Source organism: Tupaia chinensis, unplaced genomic scaffold (genome assembly GCF_000334495.1).
Source record: "Tupaia chinensis unplaced genomic scaffold, TupChi_1.0 Scaffold000325_1, whole genome shotgun sequence".
Taxonomy (NCBI): domain Eukaryota; kingdom Metazoa; phylum Chordata; class Mammalia; order Scandentia; family Tupaiidae; genus Tupaia; species Tupaia belangeri.
In genome coordinates, this window is record NW_006159819.1 from 33980 (window position 1) to 51827 (window position 17848).

The 17848-nt window shown below is 38.2% G+C and overlaps 2 protein-coding genes across 2 annotated transcripts; both read left to right on the forward strand.

Moving 5' to 3' along the window:
* The first annotated feature begins 6663 nt into the window (after nt 1-6663).
* On the forward strand, nt 6664-7602 carry LOC102470990 (olfactory receptor 51Q1-like). The gene has a single exon (XM_014589038.1). The coding sequence runs from the start codon at nt 6664-6666 to the stop codon at nt 7600-7602; it is 939 nt and encodes a 312-aa protein (XP_014444524.1).
* A 9303-nt stretch (nt 7603-16905) lies between these two features.
* Nucleotides 16906-17844, forward strand: LOC102471418 (olfactory receptor 51Q1). Its single transcript, XM_006151714.1, has one exon. The coding sequence runs from the start codon at nt 16906-16908 to the stop codon at nt 17842-17844; it is 939 nt and encodes a 312-aa protein (XP_006151776.1).
* Nucleotides 17845-17848: the final 4 nt, after the last annotated feature.

A 17848-nucleotide genomic window follows, 5' to 3' on the forward strand; every position in this document is an offset into this window, starting at 1 on the left:
TAAGAGGTTTTTGCTATAGGGCACATGCCAGAGAAACAGAAAGTGAGAAATCACTTTCCAGGAGAATGGCCAAACCGCAATCTCTTCTCCATTCTCTTCTTGGGATCTTGGGCATGCACATGTGCCTGGTGTGAGTTTAAGCCTCCTGGTCCAGGACTCAAAGGGACTCAAACCATAGTTGACTGTGTGGGAGTCCACTGATGTATGATTTACTTTTATTTTCTTTTGCTTTGTCAGCTTCTTTAATGAAGAGTAGCAGCCTATCTTTTCATCCTTACTATTATTCCCTAACACAACAACATATTACTTTTCTTCATGGAACTAATGCACACTATAGACTTTATAGGTACTTAGCAAATTGTTTATTCTTGCTTCTCTTGTGGTGCCAGGTCCTCTTGGTTACTTTTTCATACTTAGCCATTTTGTTTTTACTTTTTATTATTATTTTTTTCTTTTTCTGGAGAGGTTTTTGCTATAGGGTGCATGTGTGTGCCAGAAAGACAGAGAGACAGACAGAGAGGGGGATGGCCACATGGCAATCCCTTTTCCTCCACTCTCCTTTTGGGATCTAGGGCATGCACGCACGCCAGGCATGAGTTTAAGCCACTGGGTCTGGGATGCGAACTGCTGTCGATTACATGGGAATCCAGCGACATAGCCATTATGCTAACTGCTGGTCCCAGAATTTTGTTTTTACTTTTAAGTTTGATAGAAGCTGATTATCTGCAATGAGGGTGTAAACATTTTACATTACACTTAAGTGCTGTAACTTTTACTAACATTAGCTTAACATAGGTTTCATCCTTTGAATCTGTATGACTGACTGTGAAGGGATTTTCAGGGCTCCAGGCACACTGCTGTATTTTCCATTTTCAAACCAATTCTTTCGTTTAGAGTTATCTGCCAAGTTCCTGGTTTCTGCTTGAATGTCTAGCAGAAAAATAATCATAAATGATATAATTTATATTCAGTGAGTGATCAACTTATGTCATGTTCTCTCATATTTATTATCAGGGCTCTTCACCACATTCCATTGAACAATGGGTTCTTTCTTACAGACTCCCAGTAGCTTCTACATGTACAAACCATATGTCAGCTATTCACACCATCAGGCAATAAAGAAAGCATCTGCTAACACCTATTCTGTCCTACAGTTCTCTATTCAGAGGGAATGTGTGTACACATATATTTCCTGGAGATGGATTCAAATTATTACTAAAGGCATGAAAAATAAGTAAATGAAAATTCTGTATCACTTAGGAATCTTACTTAATTGAGAAATTTAAATAAGCAAATGGAGAGGAGTAAGATGAAGAAAGAAATTGATGAGGTTATATTGGACACTTTTGCCCTTGATAGAATAGACAAGAACCTCAGGGAAAAGAACTGGAAATTAAAAGGCAGCAGAATCCAAGAATTAGGAACTCAACTAAGAAATAGCATAAATGGACTACAAGGAACATTGCGGTCATCACTAGACCAAGTCCAAGCCCCTCTCCCCCCTGGAGCACCAGCACCACTGCCGTCAATTGACACTCCCATTGTGTTTACTTCATTGTACTCTCTCAGCCTTCCAAGTGGACATACTAATTTACTTGGGATCAATTATTGAATTCTGACCTCAAAGCATGGGAAGAATAAGAATTAGAATTTTGTGGAGTAAGGCAATTGAAGATTTTCTGCTTCTAACTTCACCCTCCACACCCTACAATCTGGACAGGGTGAGAGAAATCCTCAATTCTCACTGGACCTGCTACACAATTGGAAAAAACTCCTCTTCATACATCTGAATTGAAACCTCTTTCTGTGGATACCACATTACAAAACACAGTAGAGGAGAGAAATTGGCACAGAAGTACCTCACGGTAAAGGGAACCACATGAGCTTATAGTTGCAGAAACCTCCCACAAATTAGTCAAAAGTGAACGCATCACAAAATGACTAAAATTCAGAGAAGAGAGACCATAGAGTGAGCAGCAGGGAGAAGGAAAGAGCTTCAGAGAGAGCACAGCTTCTCTCCTGCATGCCTCCAAACTCTGTTTAAACCCCTCAGGTCAGCCAAGATGTCACTGAAACTGGCCAGCCCTTTTAATATCCAGTTCCAATTTTAAAAGTACAGATTGCTTGGGGAGCATCAAGGAAATGGAACTACAGAGAGATTGCAGATCATCTTCTCCTGCATGACTCTGAATGCTCACATTCAACTCCAAGAAATTAGGAAGAAATATATAGTCCATCAGATGACCAGAAACCACTGCAGAGGCACAAGAAATATGAAAAACCAATAAAATAACTCTCCTCAAAAGGAAAAGAATAACTCTTCATCATCCACAGACAGTACAATGGAACTCATGGAAATGTCAGATAAAAAATTCAGAATATTCATAGTGACAAAATAACAGAGATGCAAGAGAAGAGAGACAGCAAACTCCAGAAGGTGCAGGATAAAAGGGACAATGAGTTACAGGAGGTAAGGAAGCTCTTGCACTATTTGAAAGAAGAAACACACATCTTTTATAAAAAGAGTCAAATGGAACTGTCAGATATGAGTATTGTAATACAGGATCAAAACCTCCCAGTATATGGATGTACATACCAGATATAGTGTGTGTGAAAGAGTAGGGTTTGAGGAAGGACATTTAGAAGAAAAATAGGGAGGCAAAGCACTAATGGGACAAAGAAATGTGGTATTATCTTTGAAGATATTTTATAGTTTTATCAACTGGACTAGGGAGAAATGTTCACCTGTTGAAATATTTACTTTGTAAGCTAAATAATGTAATGGAATGTATAAAAGAAAATGAAATAAAAAATAAATTAATTAATTTTACAAAACCTCCCTTGAAAGTATTAAAAGCAGATTAGATCATACAGAAGATCAAATCTCAGATGTAGAAGACAGATCCTCTAACCTAGAAAATTTCACCAAAATAATTGAGAAAGGAACCCCCTCTAAAATGAGAATAGTATACGAGAAATACTAGATACCAATAAATGCCCAAACATCCAGATAATCTGTATCCCAGAAGGTGAAGAAATGAATAAGGACATTGATAATCTCTTTCATGAAATCCTGGAAGACAACTTTCAAAGCCTGGAGAGCATCAAAATATCCAGACCCCCAAAATACTAAAGACCACAAATGGAATCAACCCAGGAGATCTCCAAGGCACATCATAGCCAGATTGACCAAATCCACAAAGACAACATACTAAAATTGACAGAGAGAAATGTCAAGATACTTACAAAGGATATTCCATCAGGCTAACATCAGAGCTCTCATCAGAAACAATGTAAATAAGGAAAGAATGGGAAATATATTCAAAGTATTAAGTGAAAAAAAATTTCAAGCAAGAATACTATACTCAGCAAGATTATCCTTCTTGTGGGAAGAAAAGACAAAAAAACATTGTCAAAAAAACAAAACTTGAAAGAATTTACCAACACTAGACAAACTCTCCAAGAATTCTGAAGGGAGTGCTATACTAGGAAAATTAGAAACAAACACCCAGAACTAAGAGTACAAAAGCAGCAAATAAAATGGTCAACTTTATGGAATAGACAAGTCTGGAAAGATCAATAATAATGTTGAATGTTAACTTCCAGAATGTAAATGGTAAGATCAGACCACAGTAACACTACATGTACAACAGAACAGAGATTAATTACATGATACTGAAAATATTTTGTGAATCAATAAAATGTGAAAAAAAAATGGAAAGCAAATGTAGATACCAGAGACAGTGTGGCAGGAGGTTAGGGAATGGAAGAAGGCAAGTGGGAAGGATTCAAGGAGAAAAATAGAAGCAAAATATATAAGAAATAAATGCAAAATTATGTGTTGACAATAACATATGTGGTACTATCCTTGACTGAGCCAATATGAAGTGTATTCTGGATGGGAAGCCAATTTTGTAAGCTGTAATTGTGTACAACGAATGAATGTAAAATAAATACATTTAAAATTAATAAAAAGAATTAGTCTTTTAAATTTTTCCTTTGGAAGTCAGAGCATTGTTTGTCAAAAAAGTTATAAGCAACAAAATTCATATTTTTTTTCCACAAAGGGAGGTGCTAAATTTTCAATCTTGAAAAATATGATCTACATTCACTACTCAAACCATTAGCCACACAGGTTTTAGTGACTTTTCAGCTCCTCAAGGAAGCATTTCAGAAAAATGGGCGACGATCACAAAATTGTTAATTGTTTGCACGTTGTTCATCTCTATTCTGTTCCATAAGGGTGTGTGTTGTAGAGTCATGTGTCAATCTTCACTACTCATAGTCTTAAGAACTCAGATATATAAATATGTCACTTTAGCCACTATATCAAAGTGATGACAGCCAGGATGGTTTTATCATGTGTCCTGGGTAGGATTGTGTCCCTTAAAAATTCAAGTCTGCAGGACCAGCAGTTAGCGTAATGGCTATGTCGCTGGACTCCCATATAGTTGACCGCGGTTCGCGTCCCGGACCAGGTGGCTAAAACTCACGCTGTGTGTGTGTGTGTGTGTGTGTGTGTGTGTGCCCAAGATTCCAAGAGGAGAATGGAGGAGAAGGGATTGCAGCGTGGCTATCCCCCCAGGGAGTTATTTCTCGCTTTCTGTCTCTCTGTCTCTCTCTGTCTGTCTGGCGAGTGCACACCCCCTATGGCAAAAATCTCTCAAAAAAAAAAATTTCAAGGCTGCCTGGAATCTGTGACCTTATCCTTATTTTGAAATAGTGACGTTGCAAAGTAACCGAGTACTGATGAGGCTATTTTGGACTAAAGTGGTCCCTAAATACAATCACTGGTGACCTTGTAAGTGGTGGCACAGAATTGTCACTGTGCGAGATGGTAGGTGGGTCAATCTGCTTTACAATAATAATGATTGTGGTATTTATAGATACCTCATAACAACATGTTGAAATCTGAAATAAAGAGTACATGTGGAATAAATGGCTGTTTACACAAAATATTTTGTTTGTTAAATGGTTTGCTTTTGTATTACTTTTGGTATTGATTTTTCCTAGGTTATTTTTGAACAATCAGCACAGAATCTCTGCTGTTTTCTGTGCCTGTTAGTGATATGGCGACGTGTAAGTTACATAAATATGTCTTGATTTGTCCCTGGGGCAACTGTTAGAAAGGATTCTACTCTCTCTCCTGAGGATCTAAAAATGTTATACAAATGCTTCTATTCAGCAGGGTAAGTTCTACAGGAGCCTGATGATTCCTGGAAAGCAGATATAAGTGAAGTAACTGGTCAAGGAATGTCAGGAAGATGGGATAGGAAGTGAGGTTGAATGGGATCCCTGTGAACTGAACAGAGATAGAAGATCTCCAGAGCTTGTGGAAGGAAGAGCAGGCAGGGTAAGGACCTTGGGAGACGTGACCTAAAATTTTAGATCATGTTCCACAAACCTACTAGGGCTATGCCTTTGTGCAATCCAAACAGAATTAGCAGAGGAGATTTTTCTTGGGAAGCATAATTTCAGAATGAAGGGCACCAAGAGAAGCTTTCTCAGAGATGGACTCACTATTGAAGCCTAAACCAAGCCGATTAGTGAGGGGTCAGGAGGAGGAATTCTGGTTTCCACAGACTGGGCTTTCCTCTCTTTCTGCCTTCTCCTGGTTCCTAAATCTAACTCTCTTCAAAGTGGTTAAGATAACAATGATGACAGCCCTCAACACACAGAAGTTACTGAGTGCTGATTCAGAACACCTGGTGGTAAGAAGGAATAGTAATTTTTTTTTTTGAATGTTTAAACTGCAAGTTTAAAAACTCTCTAGAATGTCTTGCCAGATAGCAATAATAAAATCAAATACATGGGATAGTTTATTTAAACCTCGGTGAATATGAGCTTAAAAGATTCATAGCAAACTATAGGGTGTTCTAAAGATATAACTGCTTTATCTACTAAGAGGATCTGTTTCCAATATTCAATCCTATCAGGCAATTTTAATAACATGTTTCTAATCATGATTTCCATTTCTCCCAAAAGTGCTTACTAGATTAATCTTTTAACAAAGTTCCTTTTGACATATATCTCAGCAATATAATGTCATGTTTGACTCAGGCAAGGGCCTATTTTGGACTTTCTGCCAACAAATAAAAAAGGTCTTCTAACATCTGGTCTCTGAAAGTACTTTAAAAAAACTTCTGTTTTTTGAAAATATGCATTTTATTTTTCCTCTTGTTTGCCTAAGTGCCTTTCTCTTTTTGAGGTTTGGTTGACTTACAAAATTTCATAACTGTCTTAAAATTGCTTTTACTGGTTGCAGATCACTCAAGTTTTCTTTGCCTCATGGCGTCAAACAATGCTCTGCTGTTATGTCTTCTACACAACTACTATTTCCTACAAATAAAACTGTCCTATACTTCTCAGCTGCAAAGAAAACTGTTTTCAGAATAGGTCATCAAGTCCTTGGTTTAAAACACACCATTTCATGTTCTGATCTTATTGGTTGAAAAGAGATGACAAGTTAATAGTTCAGAAAAACAAAAATAGTAAAATATTGTTAACTCTTTTTTTAGATACCCTTCTCCCCATGTTCTCCTGGACATTACATTACAGAATGAGTTCAGTGATAATACAACACTTACTCAAATACTTATGTTCCCCACTTTTTTTTTTCCAGATTTGGGAAAGAATTATTTTCTGTGGCTGCCTCGTTCAGTCATGATTTTGGTCACTAACTCCAGTGAACTCCCCTTCTACTTCATTCTCCTGGTCATTCCTGGCGTTGAGGTCTTTCATACCTGGATCTCCATTCCATTCTGTTGTTTCTACACTGTTTCTATCATGGGCAACACCATCGTACTGGCTGTTATCAGAGCAGAACCTTCCCTGCATGAGCCCATGTACCTGTTCCTGTCTATGTTGGCCCTGACAGATCTGGGGCTCACCTTCACCACTCTGCCTACAGTCATGGGGATCCTGTGGTTTAATGCCTCTAAAATCAGTTTTGAGGCTTGCTTTGCTCAATTCTTCTTCGTCCATTCGTTCTCCTTTATGGAATCTTCTGTGTTGTTGGCCATGTCTTTTGACCGTTATGTGGCTATCTGCCGGCCCCTCCACTATGCCTCCATCCTCACTAACCAGGTCATCAGAAGAATAGGACTAGCCATCATATGCCGCTGTGTTCTGGCTGTTATTCCTGGGTTGGTCCTACTGATACGGCTTCCCTTTTGCAGCTCCCATAAACTTTCCCACTCCTACTGTTTCCATCCAGACATGATTCACCTGGTGTGTGCTGACACCACCATCAACAATTGGTATGGGTTTTTTCTAGCTATATCCATTAACATGCTGGACTCCTTGCTCATCATGCTCTCCTATGGACTAATCCTGAGAAGTGTGCTGAGAATTGGCTCTCATGTGGAAAGACTCCGGGCCCTCAATAATTGTATGTCCCACATCTTAGCTGTCTTGGTTTTCTATGTACCCATGGTGGGAGTGTCCACGACTCACCGCTTTGCTAAGCATGCCCCACCAATTGTACATGTCATTATGGCCAACATCTGTCTACTGATACCGCCTGTAATGAACCCCATTATCTACAGTGTTAAGACCAAACAAATTCGTCGAGAGATTTTTCACCTTTTATCTCATAAATAATTACAATATGGTGTTGTTGAGGGTCTTTGGTACCACAACAAAAAGGACAAGTGAGATCATAATGCATTTTGTTTTATTTAACTATTTCACAATATACACATATTTCAAAACATCATATTGCTTAAAGTATGTTTATATACTTTTCACTTTTGAGTCATATCTTATTTTTTTATTTTTTATTTTTTTGAGAGGTTTTTGCTATAGGGCACATGTGCTCGCCAGACAGACAGAGAGAAACATAGAGACAGAAAGTGAGAAATCACCCCCCAGAGAGGATGGCCATGCCGCAATCCCTTCTCCTCCATTCTCTTCTTGGGATCTTGGGCACGCACGCACATGAGCCTGGTGTGAGTTTTAAGCCACCGGGTCCGGGATGTGAACTGCGGTTGACTACGTGGGAGTCCAGCTACATAGCCATTACGCTAACTGCTGGTTCCCATAGCTTTATTTTTTCAGAGATATTTTTATTGCTATAGAGTGTGTGCACTTGTTGGGAGGACTGGAGACTTAGAGAACTAGAAAGTGAGAAATCACCCTACAGTGGGTATGGCCACTCCATGATACCTTCTCCTTTATTCTCCTTTTGTTTTTTGGGGCCCTCCATCCACACGCAGCTGCCATGATTTTTAAGCCTCTGGGTCTGTGACTCAGACTGTGGTCGACAGTGTGGGAGTCAGTGACATAACCATTATGCCATGTTCTGGCCCCTTCAATTGTATCTTAAAATACTAAAATATAAAAACATTATTTCGGAACTACGGAGAGTTGTAATGTGATTTTCAACCATGTATGAATCACATTACAGTAATGAAAGTTGAACATAGTGGGTTGTCTCCTGTATTTGTAATGTAAACAGAGGTGATGCTCTATATCCTATACATCACATATCTGCTTTTCTTATAATAAAATCCTTGCATGTCTATGTTTTTCAGTGCCATAATTCATGCATCTTTCTCTTTTCTTGCATTTATTCATGATATTTTGGTTCTTAATCATATTTCACCAACAGCCATTCTTACCTACCCATTATCATTAGTTCTTGGTCTTCCTAATTTTAATCACACTACTCTGTTTCAGTTGTGGTTTCCACTAGCTTCTGGCTTTATCTTCTGCTTTCTCTTCAAAGTTCCATTTTCATTTGATCTCATCTCCCTAAATCACAGTGAGAAGAGATTATAAGATTAATGTATCTGTTTTGCCTTTCCAGGTTTTGATGAAGTAGTTACTTAAACTTCCCTCCAACTCCTACTATGTTGTAAAATAATATGTAATCGGCTTTGATGGCTGATGGATAAATAACAGTTAAAAGCACATACTTGCATCCTTTTGAATGTGTCAGAAAAAATTTGAGCAGGAAGTGATTTGAGTTAAGTACTTTCCCTCATGTATATAGCTCCTCCTGCGTTTTTTACAGCCACAAGTTTTAAGGGAATTATAACATTTATTCCACTATTCTAAACACTGCAATTGTTTATCAGTGAGAAGTTCAGATCTTCCTTCAGAGAGTCACAGGGACTTTGAAGTAGGAAATCTTCTCTTCGGGGGACCACTGCCTGTGGTGCAGTAACACTTGCTCTGGCTCCTTGTTTTTTCCTCCCAAGTTCCCATTTTGATTTATGTTTATTTTCTCTTGCTTTCCCATAGTATCTAATAAACCGTAACAGCCTATCTACTCATACCTGTCATTATTCTCCAACCCAACAACATACCTATTTTTTTCCTGAAACTAATGCACACACACTATGAACTTTTTATGTGCTTATCTAACTGTACATTGTCTTGCTTCTCTTCGCCTGCCAGGTCCTTGTGGTTATTTTTTCATACTTAACATTTTGTTTTTACTTTTAAGTTTGTTAGAAGCATTTTATCTGCAGTGAGAGTGTAAGCATTTTTAATGAAATTTAAGTGCTACAACTCTTATTAACAGTAAGTGGGTATAGGTTTCATCCTTTGAATCTATTTGACGGTGAAGGTCTTTTCAGTGCTCCAGGCACATTGTATTTCCATTTTCAAATCTATTCTTTCTTTTAGAGTTATTTGTCAAGTTCTGGGTTTATGCTTGAATTTTCTAGGAGAAAGCAGTCATAAATGATACAATGTATATTCAATGAGTAATCAAATTATTTCATTTACCCTCATATATAGTTATCAGTGCTCCTCACTACATCACACTGAACAATGGATTTGTTCTTACAGACCCTCAGTCCCTTCAACATTGACAAACCATATGTCAGCTGTTAATCCCACCAGGAAAAAAGAGAGCATTTGCTAACACCTATTCCATTCTACAGTTCTCTTTTCAATAGGTATGTATGTACACATACATTTCCTCAAGATGGAGTCAAAGTATTCCTGAAGACATGAAAAATATGCTAATGAAAATATTTTATAATGTGGAATTTTATTGCCTTGAGAAATGAACATTTTTCTTTATCTTAAAAAAAAAAAACAGAGGGAAGGAACATGAAGGAAGGAGTTGGTGAAGTTATATTGGGCACTTTTGCACCTGAAGAATAGACAAGTACCTCAGGGGCAAGAACTGGAAATAAAAAGTCACCAGTAATCTGAGAATTAGGAATTCAAATAAGAAAAAATATAGATGGACTAAGAGGTACATTGGGGCAATCTCTACAGTAAGTCTAAGCCCTTCCCTCTAGAGCACCAGCATTCCATGGTCATCAACTGACACTCCCCATTGCGTTTACTTCATTCTAAACTATCAGAATCTCAGAAGGAAATCTTAATTTGCTTATGGTAAGTCTTTTGAATTCTGACCTCAAGACATGAGGACTAAGGATTAGATTTATATAACTTTTTCATTGGAAGTCAGAGCAGTGTCTATCAAAAAAGTTACAACAAAAAATTTGCATTTTTTTCAAAAGGGAGAAATTAAATTTTCAATTTAAAAAATAAAAACATGCTCTACATTCACCACCTAAATCATCAGTCATTCAGGTTTTAGTGACGTTTTAGTTACTCAAGGATACTTTCTAGAAAACTGGGCTGTATTCATCCCATTGTTTATCATTTTCCATTGTCATCTCTGTTCTGTTCCATAAGGGTTTGGGTTGTAGAGTCATGTGTCAATCTTCACTACTCATAGTCTAAGAACACAAATATACAAATATGTCAGTTTAGCACCTATATCAATATAGCACACCTATATGGAATGGAAATACTGCAATCCCTTTTCTTCCATCTATCCTTTCTAGATTTTTGTGCAAGCATGCAAATGTGCCCTGTGTGTTTCTTAAGCTGCTGGTTCCAGGACTCAAACCACATGGTCAGTCATGTGAGACCTAGTTGCCTAACCATAGTCCGCCATACCGGGTCAAATCCTGTGCACTTATTCTAATTAAACTCGTGGACATGTCTTCCTTGACTAAACGAATTTTGGCCTTTAGTGATGGCCTATTTCACATTTTGAAAACTATAGTTTCTTTGTGCTTATTTTGGGCCTGTCTAGGCTCAGTGGCTTTCCTAAAATAGCATTCAATTATGATAACCTGAATTGTGTATTTCATTATCTAAATAGAAAAACCATGTTGTACTTTAGGGGATTGTGTGGCTCTATCCCTGAAGGTAGTATACCAGAATTGCAATAGTGAGAATTGTGTACCACTTAACTGGTATGGAGGCAAGAGAGGCAGCCCTGAGTTGTACAATTAGTGAATGTTCAAATTAAACTTTTTTTTTTTTTTTGAGATTTTAACTATAGGGCCTATGTGCTCACCAGAGAGATAGAAAGAGACAGAGAGATAGAAAGTGAAAAATCACTCCCCAGGGGACATTGCCACACCTCATTATTTTTTTTTTTGAGAGGTTTTCACTGTAGAGCGCGTGCACTCGCCAGGCAGAGAGAGACATAGAGACAGAAAGCGAGAAATCACCCCCCGGGAGGATGGCCATGCCACAATCCCTTTTCCTCCAGTCTCCCCTCAGGATCTTGGGCATGTACACACACGCGCCCAGCGTGAGTTTTAAGCTACCGAGTCCGGGACGCGAACCGCAGTCGACTACATGGGAGTCAAGCCACATAACCATTACGGTAACTGCTGGTCCTGCCACACCTCATTCTTTCTTCTCCTTTCAGCTTTCAGGCATGCACACACATGTGCCCAGCTTGACTTTCAAGCCACCAGATCCAGGACTCAAACCACGGTCGACTATGTGGTAATACAGCGACAAAACCTATATGCCATCTACTGGTCCCTCAAATTAACCTTATAAAATATGGTTCAGATTAGTTTATTTACACATGCATGTCATCTTTTACAAATAGTTTAAATATGATGGATTTATTTATTCTTGTAGCGAGTGCCTAAACAACGACTGCATATTTGTTTACATAGCCTCAACAAACAACCTATGTTCTTTCTGGCCCAAATAACATCTTCTGTACTTTAATTTAATTCTTCTAAATAAGTGGTATGCTCCACTTATTTCTAATTACCAGCGTATTAGGATTTTCTACACATCTTGTTTTTAAAATAATTTTATTTAAATTTCTGATTTAACTATATAACTATTGTTTATCTTTGTAGGGTACAGTGTCATTTTTCAAAGTATGTATTCCATGTGTAATAATCAAACCATGGATATAAATACATGTACCATCTCAAAAACTAAATTGGACTTTAAATACCTATTTTCTTTACTCATAAGCACTATGATAAGAAAATACAATATTTGTACTTCTGTAAGAAAATGATTCACAGAATATATTGGAGAAAAGATATGTTTTTGAAAAGAAAATAAATCAGATTTGTAAAAGAAAAAAAGTTTGTTCTATTATGTGATTTTTTTAGCAAGAGATTTTTGGTATAGGGCACATGCTCTCACCAGAGACACAGAGACAGACAGAGAGAAAGAAAGTGAGATATCAACCCCCAGGGGGATGGCCTGGTCACAGTCCCATCATTTACATTCTCCTCTTGGAATTTCGAGCGTATACACACACATGCCTGTCATGAGTTTCAAGCTGTCAGGTTTGGGACTTGATCTGTGGTCCACTAAGTGGGAGTCCAGAGAAGTAAATATTATGCCATTTGCTAGTCCCCTAAATTGTTCTATTATAAAAGAAATAAACAGAATGTTCTCTGATCCTTAATTTCACTTTCATCGGTCTACTTTTATGATTCCACCTTTATCTTTACAACTATTTGGAAGAAAATAAAACCTAAGCAAAACAAAACACAACTTGTGACAGAAATCTGTGCTGGAATGTTGCTGGTCTAGTCTTTCATATGAAAAATAACTCTTTATCATTTTATATTTATATTTATTTATTTATTCACTTTATACAATTTATTTGTAGACTTATGTCACAAAGTGTATACATTTGCCAGAGAGAGACAGAGAGGGTGAAAGTGAGAAATCATCCCTAAGCAGGAAGGTCACATCACAACCCTCCCTTCTCTTCCATTCTCCTCTAGGGATTTTGGATATGCATGCGCACATGCCCAGCATGTTTTTCAAGCTGCAAAGCATTGGCTTGAACTGTGGAGCTGGCTGCCCAGTATCCCGTGCTTTAAACACCATGCCACTCACTGGCCAGTAATTAGTTCATTTAAAATCCCCCCTCCCCAATTCTCTACTGTAAAAGAAAACTCTAACTTCTAGAATTGTGTGTCAAAAGTGTGAATGTTATTCACATTCATTTACTGTGTTTCTACCATGTATAGTGTGTGTGAAAGAGTAGAGTCTGCAAATGTCCTCAGAAGGACATTTAGAAGAAAAATAGAGAGGTAAAGCATTAGTGAAACAAAGAAAAGTGGTATTTGTTGAACATAATTTTATAGTTTATCAACTGGCTAGGGAGAAATGTTCAAATGATGGAGTATTCACTTTGTAAGCTAAATAATGTGATTGAATGTATAAAAGAAAATTAAATAAAAAAAGTGTGAATGTAGGGGCCAACAGTTGGTATAGTGGTCACATATGGCTGACCACAATTCGAATCCTAGACCCAGTGGCTTAATAATAAGGCTGAGTGAGTGTATATGCATGCCCAAGATCCCTGGAGGAGAGTGGAGAAGGGATTGCAGTGTGACCATCTACCTGGGGGGTGATTTCTCACTTTCCCTTTCACCGTTTATGTCTCTTTCTCTCTGATGAGGGCACACACTCTATTGCAAAAACTTGTAAAAAAAGTCATGCTCCTGATAGACATTATGCTTAGTAAAGTGTGGAGCACCCCCGCCCATGGCCCTCAGCGCCTATTTCAAAATGGCGCTCAACGGAAGCCCGCTGAGCGCTCAAAGCAGTAAACAACTTTAAGGAAGTAGGGCAGTGGGGAGCGTGGAGAGCACGGGAACATCACATGCAGCCAATCCCTACCCGAGAACTGATTTCCGCACACGTGGACAACGTCCCGATTGGCTAGGGTTCCTTTATAAGGTCCTAGGGTTGGGGAGGAAGGGAAGAACTTCTGTAACATAGCCTGGGGAAATAAAGTGCTGAAGAGAAGACCGTCTCTGGAGTCGTCAGTTGCGCGGCAGTAAAGTAAATCAGATACTGAAAGAAAAATACTGAATTATTTTATGTACGGGAAATTTTTTAAAAAGGGAAAATAAAAGTGCTTACATGAACAGAAACAGAAACTGAAAACAATGGAGACCTAGGGTTGCAGGATAGGATGAGAAGAAATGAGATATAAATTAAAGCAGAAGTTTAGCATGAACAAGTCTAGAGTTTCAATGTAGAACATGTGACTGAATTTAAAATTTGTTGTATTAGGGATTATTATTAGAGAAGTAATTTATAGCTGCTCTGTCACAAAATAGTTGCTATGTGAGGTGATAGGTATATCGATCTTCTTTACAATAGTAATGATTATCCTATTGATAGGAATTGGATAACAACACATTTAAATATGATATAAAAAGGGACCAGCAGTTAGTGTAATGGCTATGTCGCCGGACTCCCAAATAGTTGACCACGGTTCGAGTCCCGGACCTGGTGGCCTAAACTCACTCTGGGCGCAAGTGCATGCGTGCCCAAGATCCTGAGAGGAGAATGGAGGCGAAGGGATTACGGCATGGCCATCCCTCCTGGGAGGGTGATTTCTCGCTTTCTGTCTCTCTGTCTCTGTCTGTCTGGTGAGTGCACGTGCCCTATAACAACCTCTAAAAAAAAAAAAGAAAGAAAAAGATATAAAAATTATTTTTTTTTAAAAGCACATGTGAAAAAACTGGCTTTTTACACAAAATTTTTGTTTGTTAAATGGTTCATATTATTTTTGGTTTTGATTTTTCTCAGTTTATCTTTGAAAAATCAGCACAGGATCTCTGATTTTTTTGTGTGTCTCTTAGTGATGCAGAGAAGTGTAAATTACACAGATAAGTCTTGCTTCAGTCCCTGGGGCAACTGTTAAAAAGGATTCTACTCCCTCCCCTGAGGATCTGAAAATGTTATACAAATGCTCCCATTCAGCAGGCTAAGTTCTACAGAAACCTGAAGACTCCTATAAAGCAGATACAGGTGAAGTACCTGGTCAAAGAAGGCCAAAAAGATAGCATAAGAAGTGAGGCTGAATGGGATCCCTGTGAACTGAACAGAGATAGAAGACACTCCAGAGCTTGTGAAAGGAAGGGCAGGGCTGAAGGACTTTCCACAAACCCACTAGTGTGGTGCATTGGAAAACTGCAACAGGATTACCACAAGGGACTTTCTGGGGTAACATAATTTCAGGATGAAGTGCACCAGGAGAAGCTTTCTCAGAGATGGATGCACTCTTGAAATTGAAGTCAATGCTAGTTAAGTGATAGACCAGGAGGAAGGATTCTGATTTCTACAGCCTAGGATTTCTTCCCTTTCTGTCCTCTCCTCCTGTTTCCTCAATCTGCCCCTCACCCCCCTTTAAAGTGGTTATGATAACAATGATGACAGCTTTCAATACACAGAGGTTACTGAATACTGATTTAGACTATCTGTTGGTGGGCAGGAAGAGCAAATTATTATTTCTTGAGTTTTTAACCTGTAAGTTAAAAAGAAAATACAAGGAGGTCTTACCAGATAGCAATAATAAAATCAAATACATGAAATAGTTTATTCAAACCTCAGTGAATATGAGCTTAACAAGTTCACAGCAAAGTATCGGCTGATCTAAAAGATATAATTTATGTACTGAGAGGTTCTGTTTCCTACATTCAGTCCTGTGAGGCAGTTTCACAGACATATTTCTAATCATAATTGCAGTCTTTCCCAGAGAGTGCTCAGTAGATAAACCTTTTAACATAGTTCCTGTTGATATATACCTCAGCAATAGAATGTCATGTTTGACTCATGTAATGGGCCTATTCTGGTTCTTCTGCCAAGAAATAAAAAGGTCCTCTAACTTCTGGTCTTAACAGTTTTATCAAAGAACTTCTGTTTTTTGAAACAGGCATTATATTTTTCCTTTTGTTTGCCTTAACTCATTTCTCTTTTTGATGTTTGGTTGACTTAAATGATTAAATAACTGTCTTAAAATTGCAATGAAAATGTACTGGTTGTAGCTCACTCTTTTTTTCCTTGCGTCGTGCCATCAAACAATGCTCTGCAATTAACTCTTCTCCACAGCTAATACTTTTAACAGCAATAAAACTCTCCTAGACTACCCAACAGAAAAGAAAAGTATTTTCTGAACAGGTCAAAAAGTCCTTGAATTACAGTAAGTTCATTCTACTTGCAGAATCTCATGACTAAAATCAGACATGTGTTCACAGGTGTGTATATTTCAGCAGTACTTTTGATTGAAAGTATTTAGATTTAGATACTTTGGGAATCAACAAAATGTGGGGAGGGAAGGAATAGAAACAACTTTATATACCAGAGACAATATAAGAAGAGGGTTAGAATGGCAGAGAGTGAGAAATAGGGGAAAAATAATTATGTAGATGAATGTATAGGAAATAAAAAGTGGAAAATTATTTGTTGACAATAGCTTGTATGATTAAGCCACTATATAATGCATGCTTTAATGATGTTCAGTAAATAAATGCAAAATAAATAAAAGTTAAAGTTTTCTTTTAAAAGATAAAAGCAAACAAACAAACAAAAACCAAATGACCACCTCATGCTCAGAACTTGGTGGTTGAAAAAGAGATGACAAGTTATGAGTTCGAAAAAACAAAAATAAAAAAATACTGTTGACACATTTTCTACATCTCTTCTCTTCCCCATATCTTTCTAAACAATATTTTACATTGTGAGTTCAAGTGGACATAGAACATTTACTCAAATCCTTATGTTACCCTTTTTTGTTTGTTTGTTTTTTCAGATTGGGCAAAGAAGTCTGTTCTCTGGCTATCTATTTCAGTCATGATTTTGGCCACTAACTCCAGTGAAGTCCCTTTCTACTTCATTCTCACAGGAATTCCTGGCTTTGAGGCCTTCCATACCTGGATCTCTATTCCTTTCTGCTGTTTCTACACTGTTTCTATCATGGGCAACACCACCATACTGGCTGTCATCAGGGCAGAACCTTCCCTGCATGAGCCCATGTACTTGTTCCTGTCTATGTTGGCCCTGACAGATCTAGGGCTCACTCTAACCACTCTGCCTACAGTCATGGGGATCCTGTGGTTCAATGCTTCTAAAATCAGTTTTGAGGCTTGCTTTACTCAGTTCTTCTTCATCCATGCATTTTCCTTCATGGAATCTTCTGTGCTATTGGTCATGTCCTTTGATCGTTATGTGGCCATCTGTCGGCCCCTCCACTATGCCTCCATTCTCACCAACCAGGTCATCAGTAGAATAGGACTAGCCATCATCTGCCGCTGCATTCTGCCTATAATTCCTGGGTTGATCCTGCTGATACGGCTTCCCTTTTGTGGTTCCCATAATCTTTCCCACTCTTACTGCCTCCATCAGGACATGATTAAAACAGTGTGTGCTGACACTACTATCAATAGTTGGTATGGACTTGTAGCGACTCTGTTCATTATTATCCTGGACCCCATGCTTATCTTGCTTTCTTATGTACTCATCCTGAAAAGCGTGCTGAGAATTAGCTCCCATGTTGAAAGACTCCGCGCCCTCAATAACTGTATGTCCCACATCTTAGCTGTCTTGGTTCTCTATGTTCCCATGGTGGGAGTGTCCATGACTCACCGCTTTGCCAAGCATGCCCCTCCAATTGTACATGTCATTATGGCCAATATCTATCTACTGGCACCCCCTGTAATGAATCCCATTATCTATAGTGTTAAGACAAAACAAATTCGTCGAGGGATTTTTCACCTTTTGTCTCATAGATAATTAC

Coding starts and splice junctions, on each gene's coding strand:
- LOC102470990 (XM_014589038.1), top strand. CDS start 6,664: ATGATTTTGGTCACTAACTCCAGTGAACTCCCCTTCTACTTCATTCTC.
- LOC102471418 (XM_006151714.1), top strand. CDS start 16,906: ATGATTTTGGCCACTAACTCCAGTGAAGTCCCTTTCTACTTCATTCTC.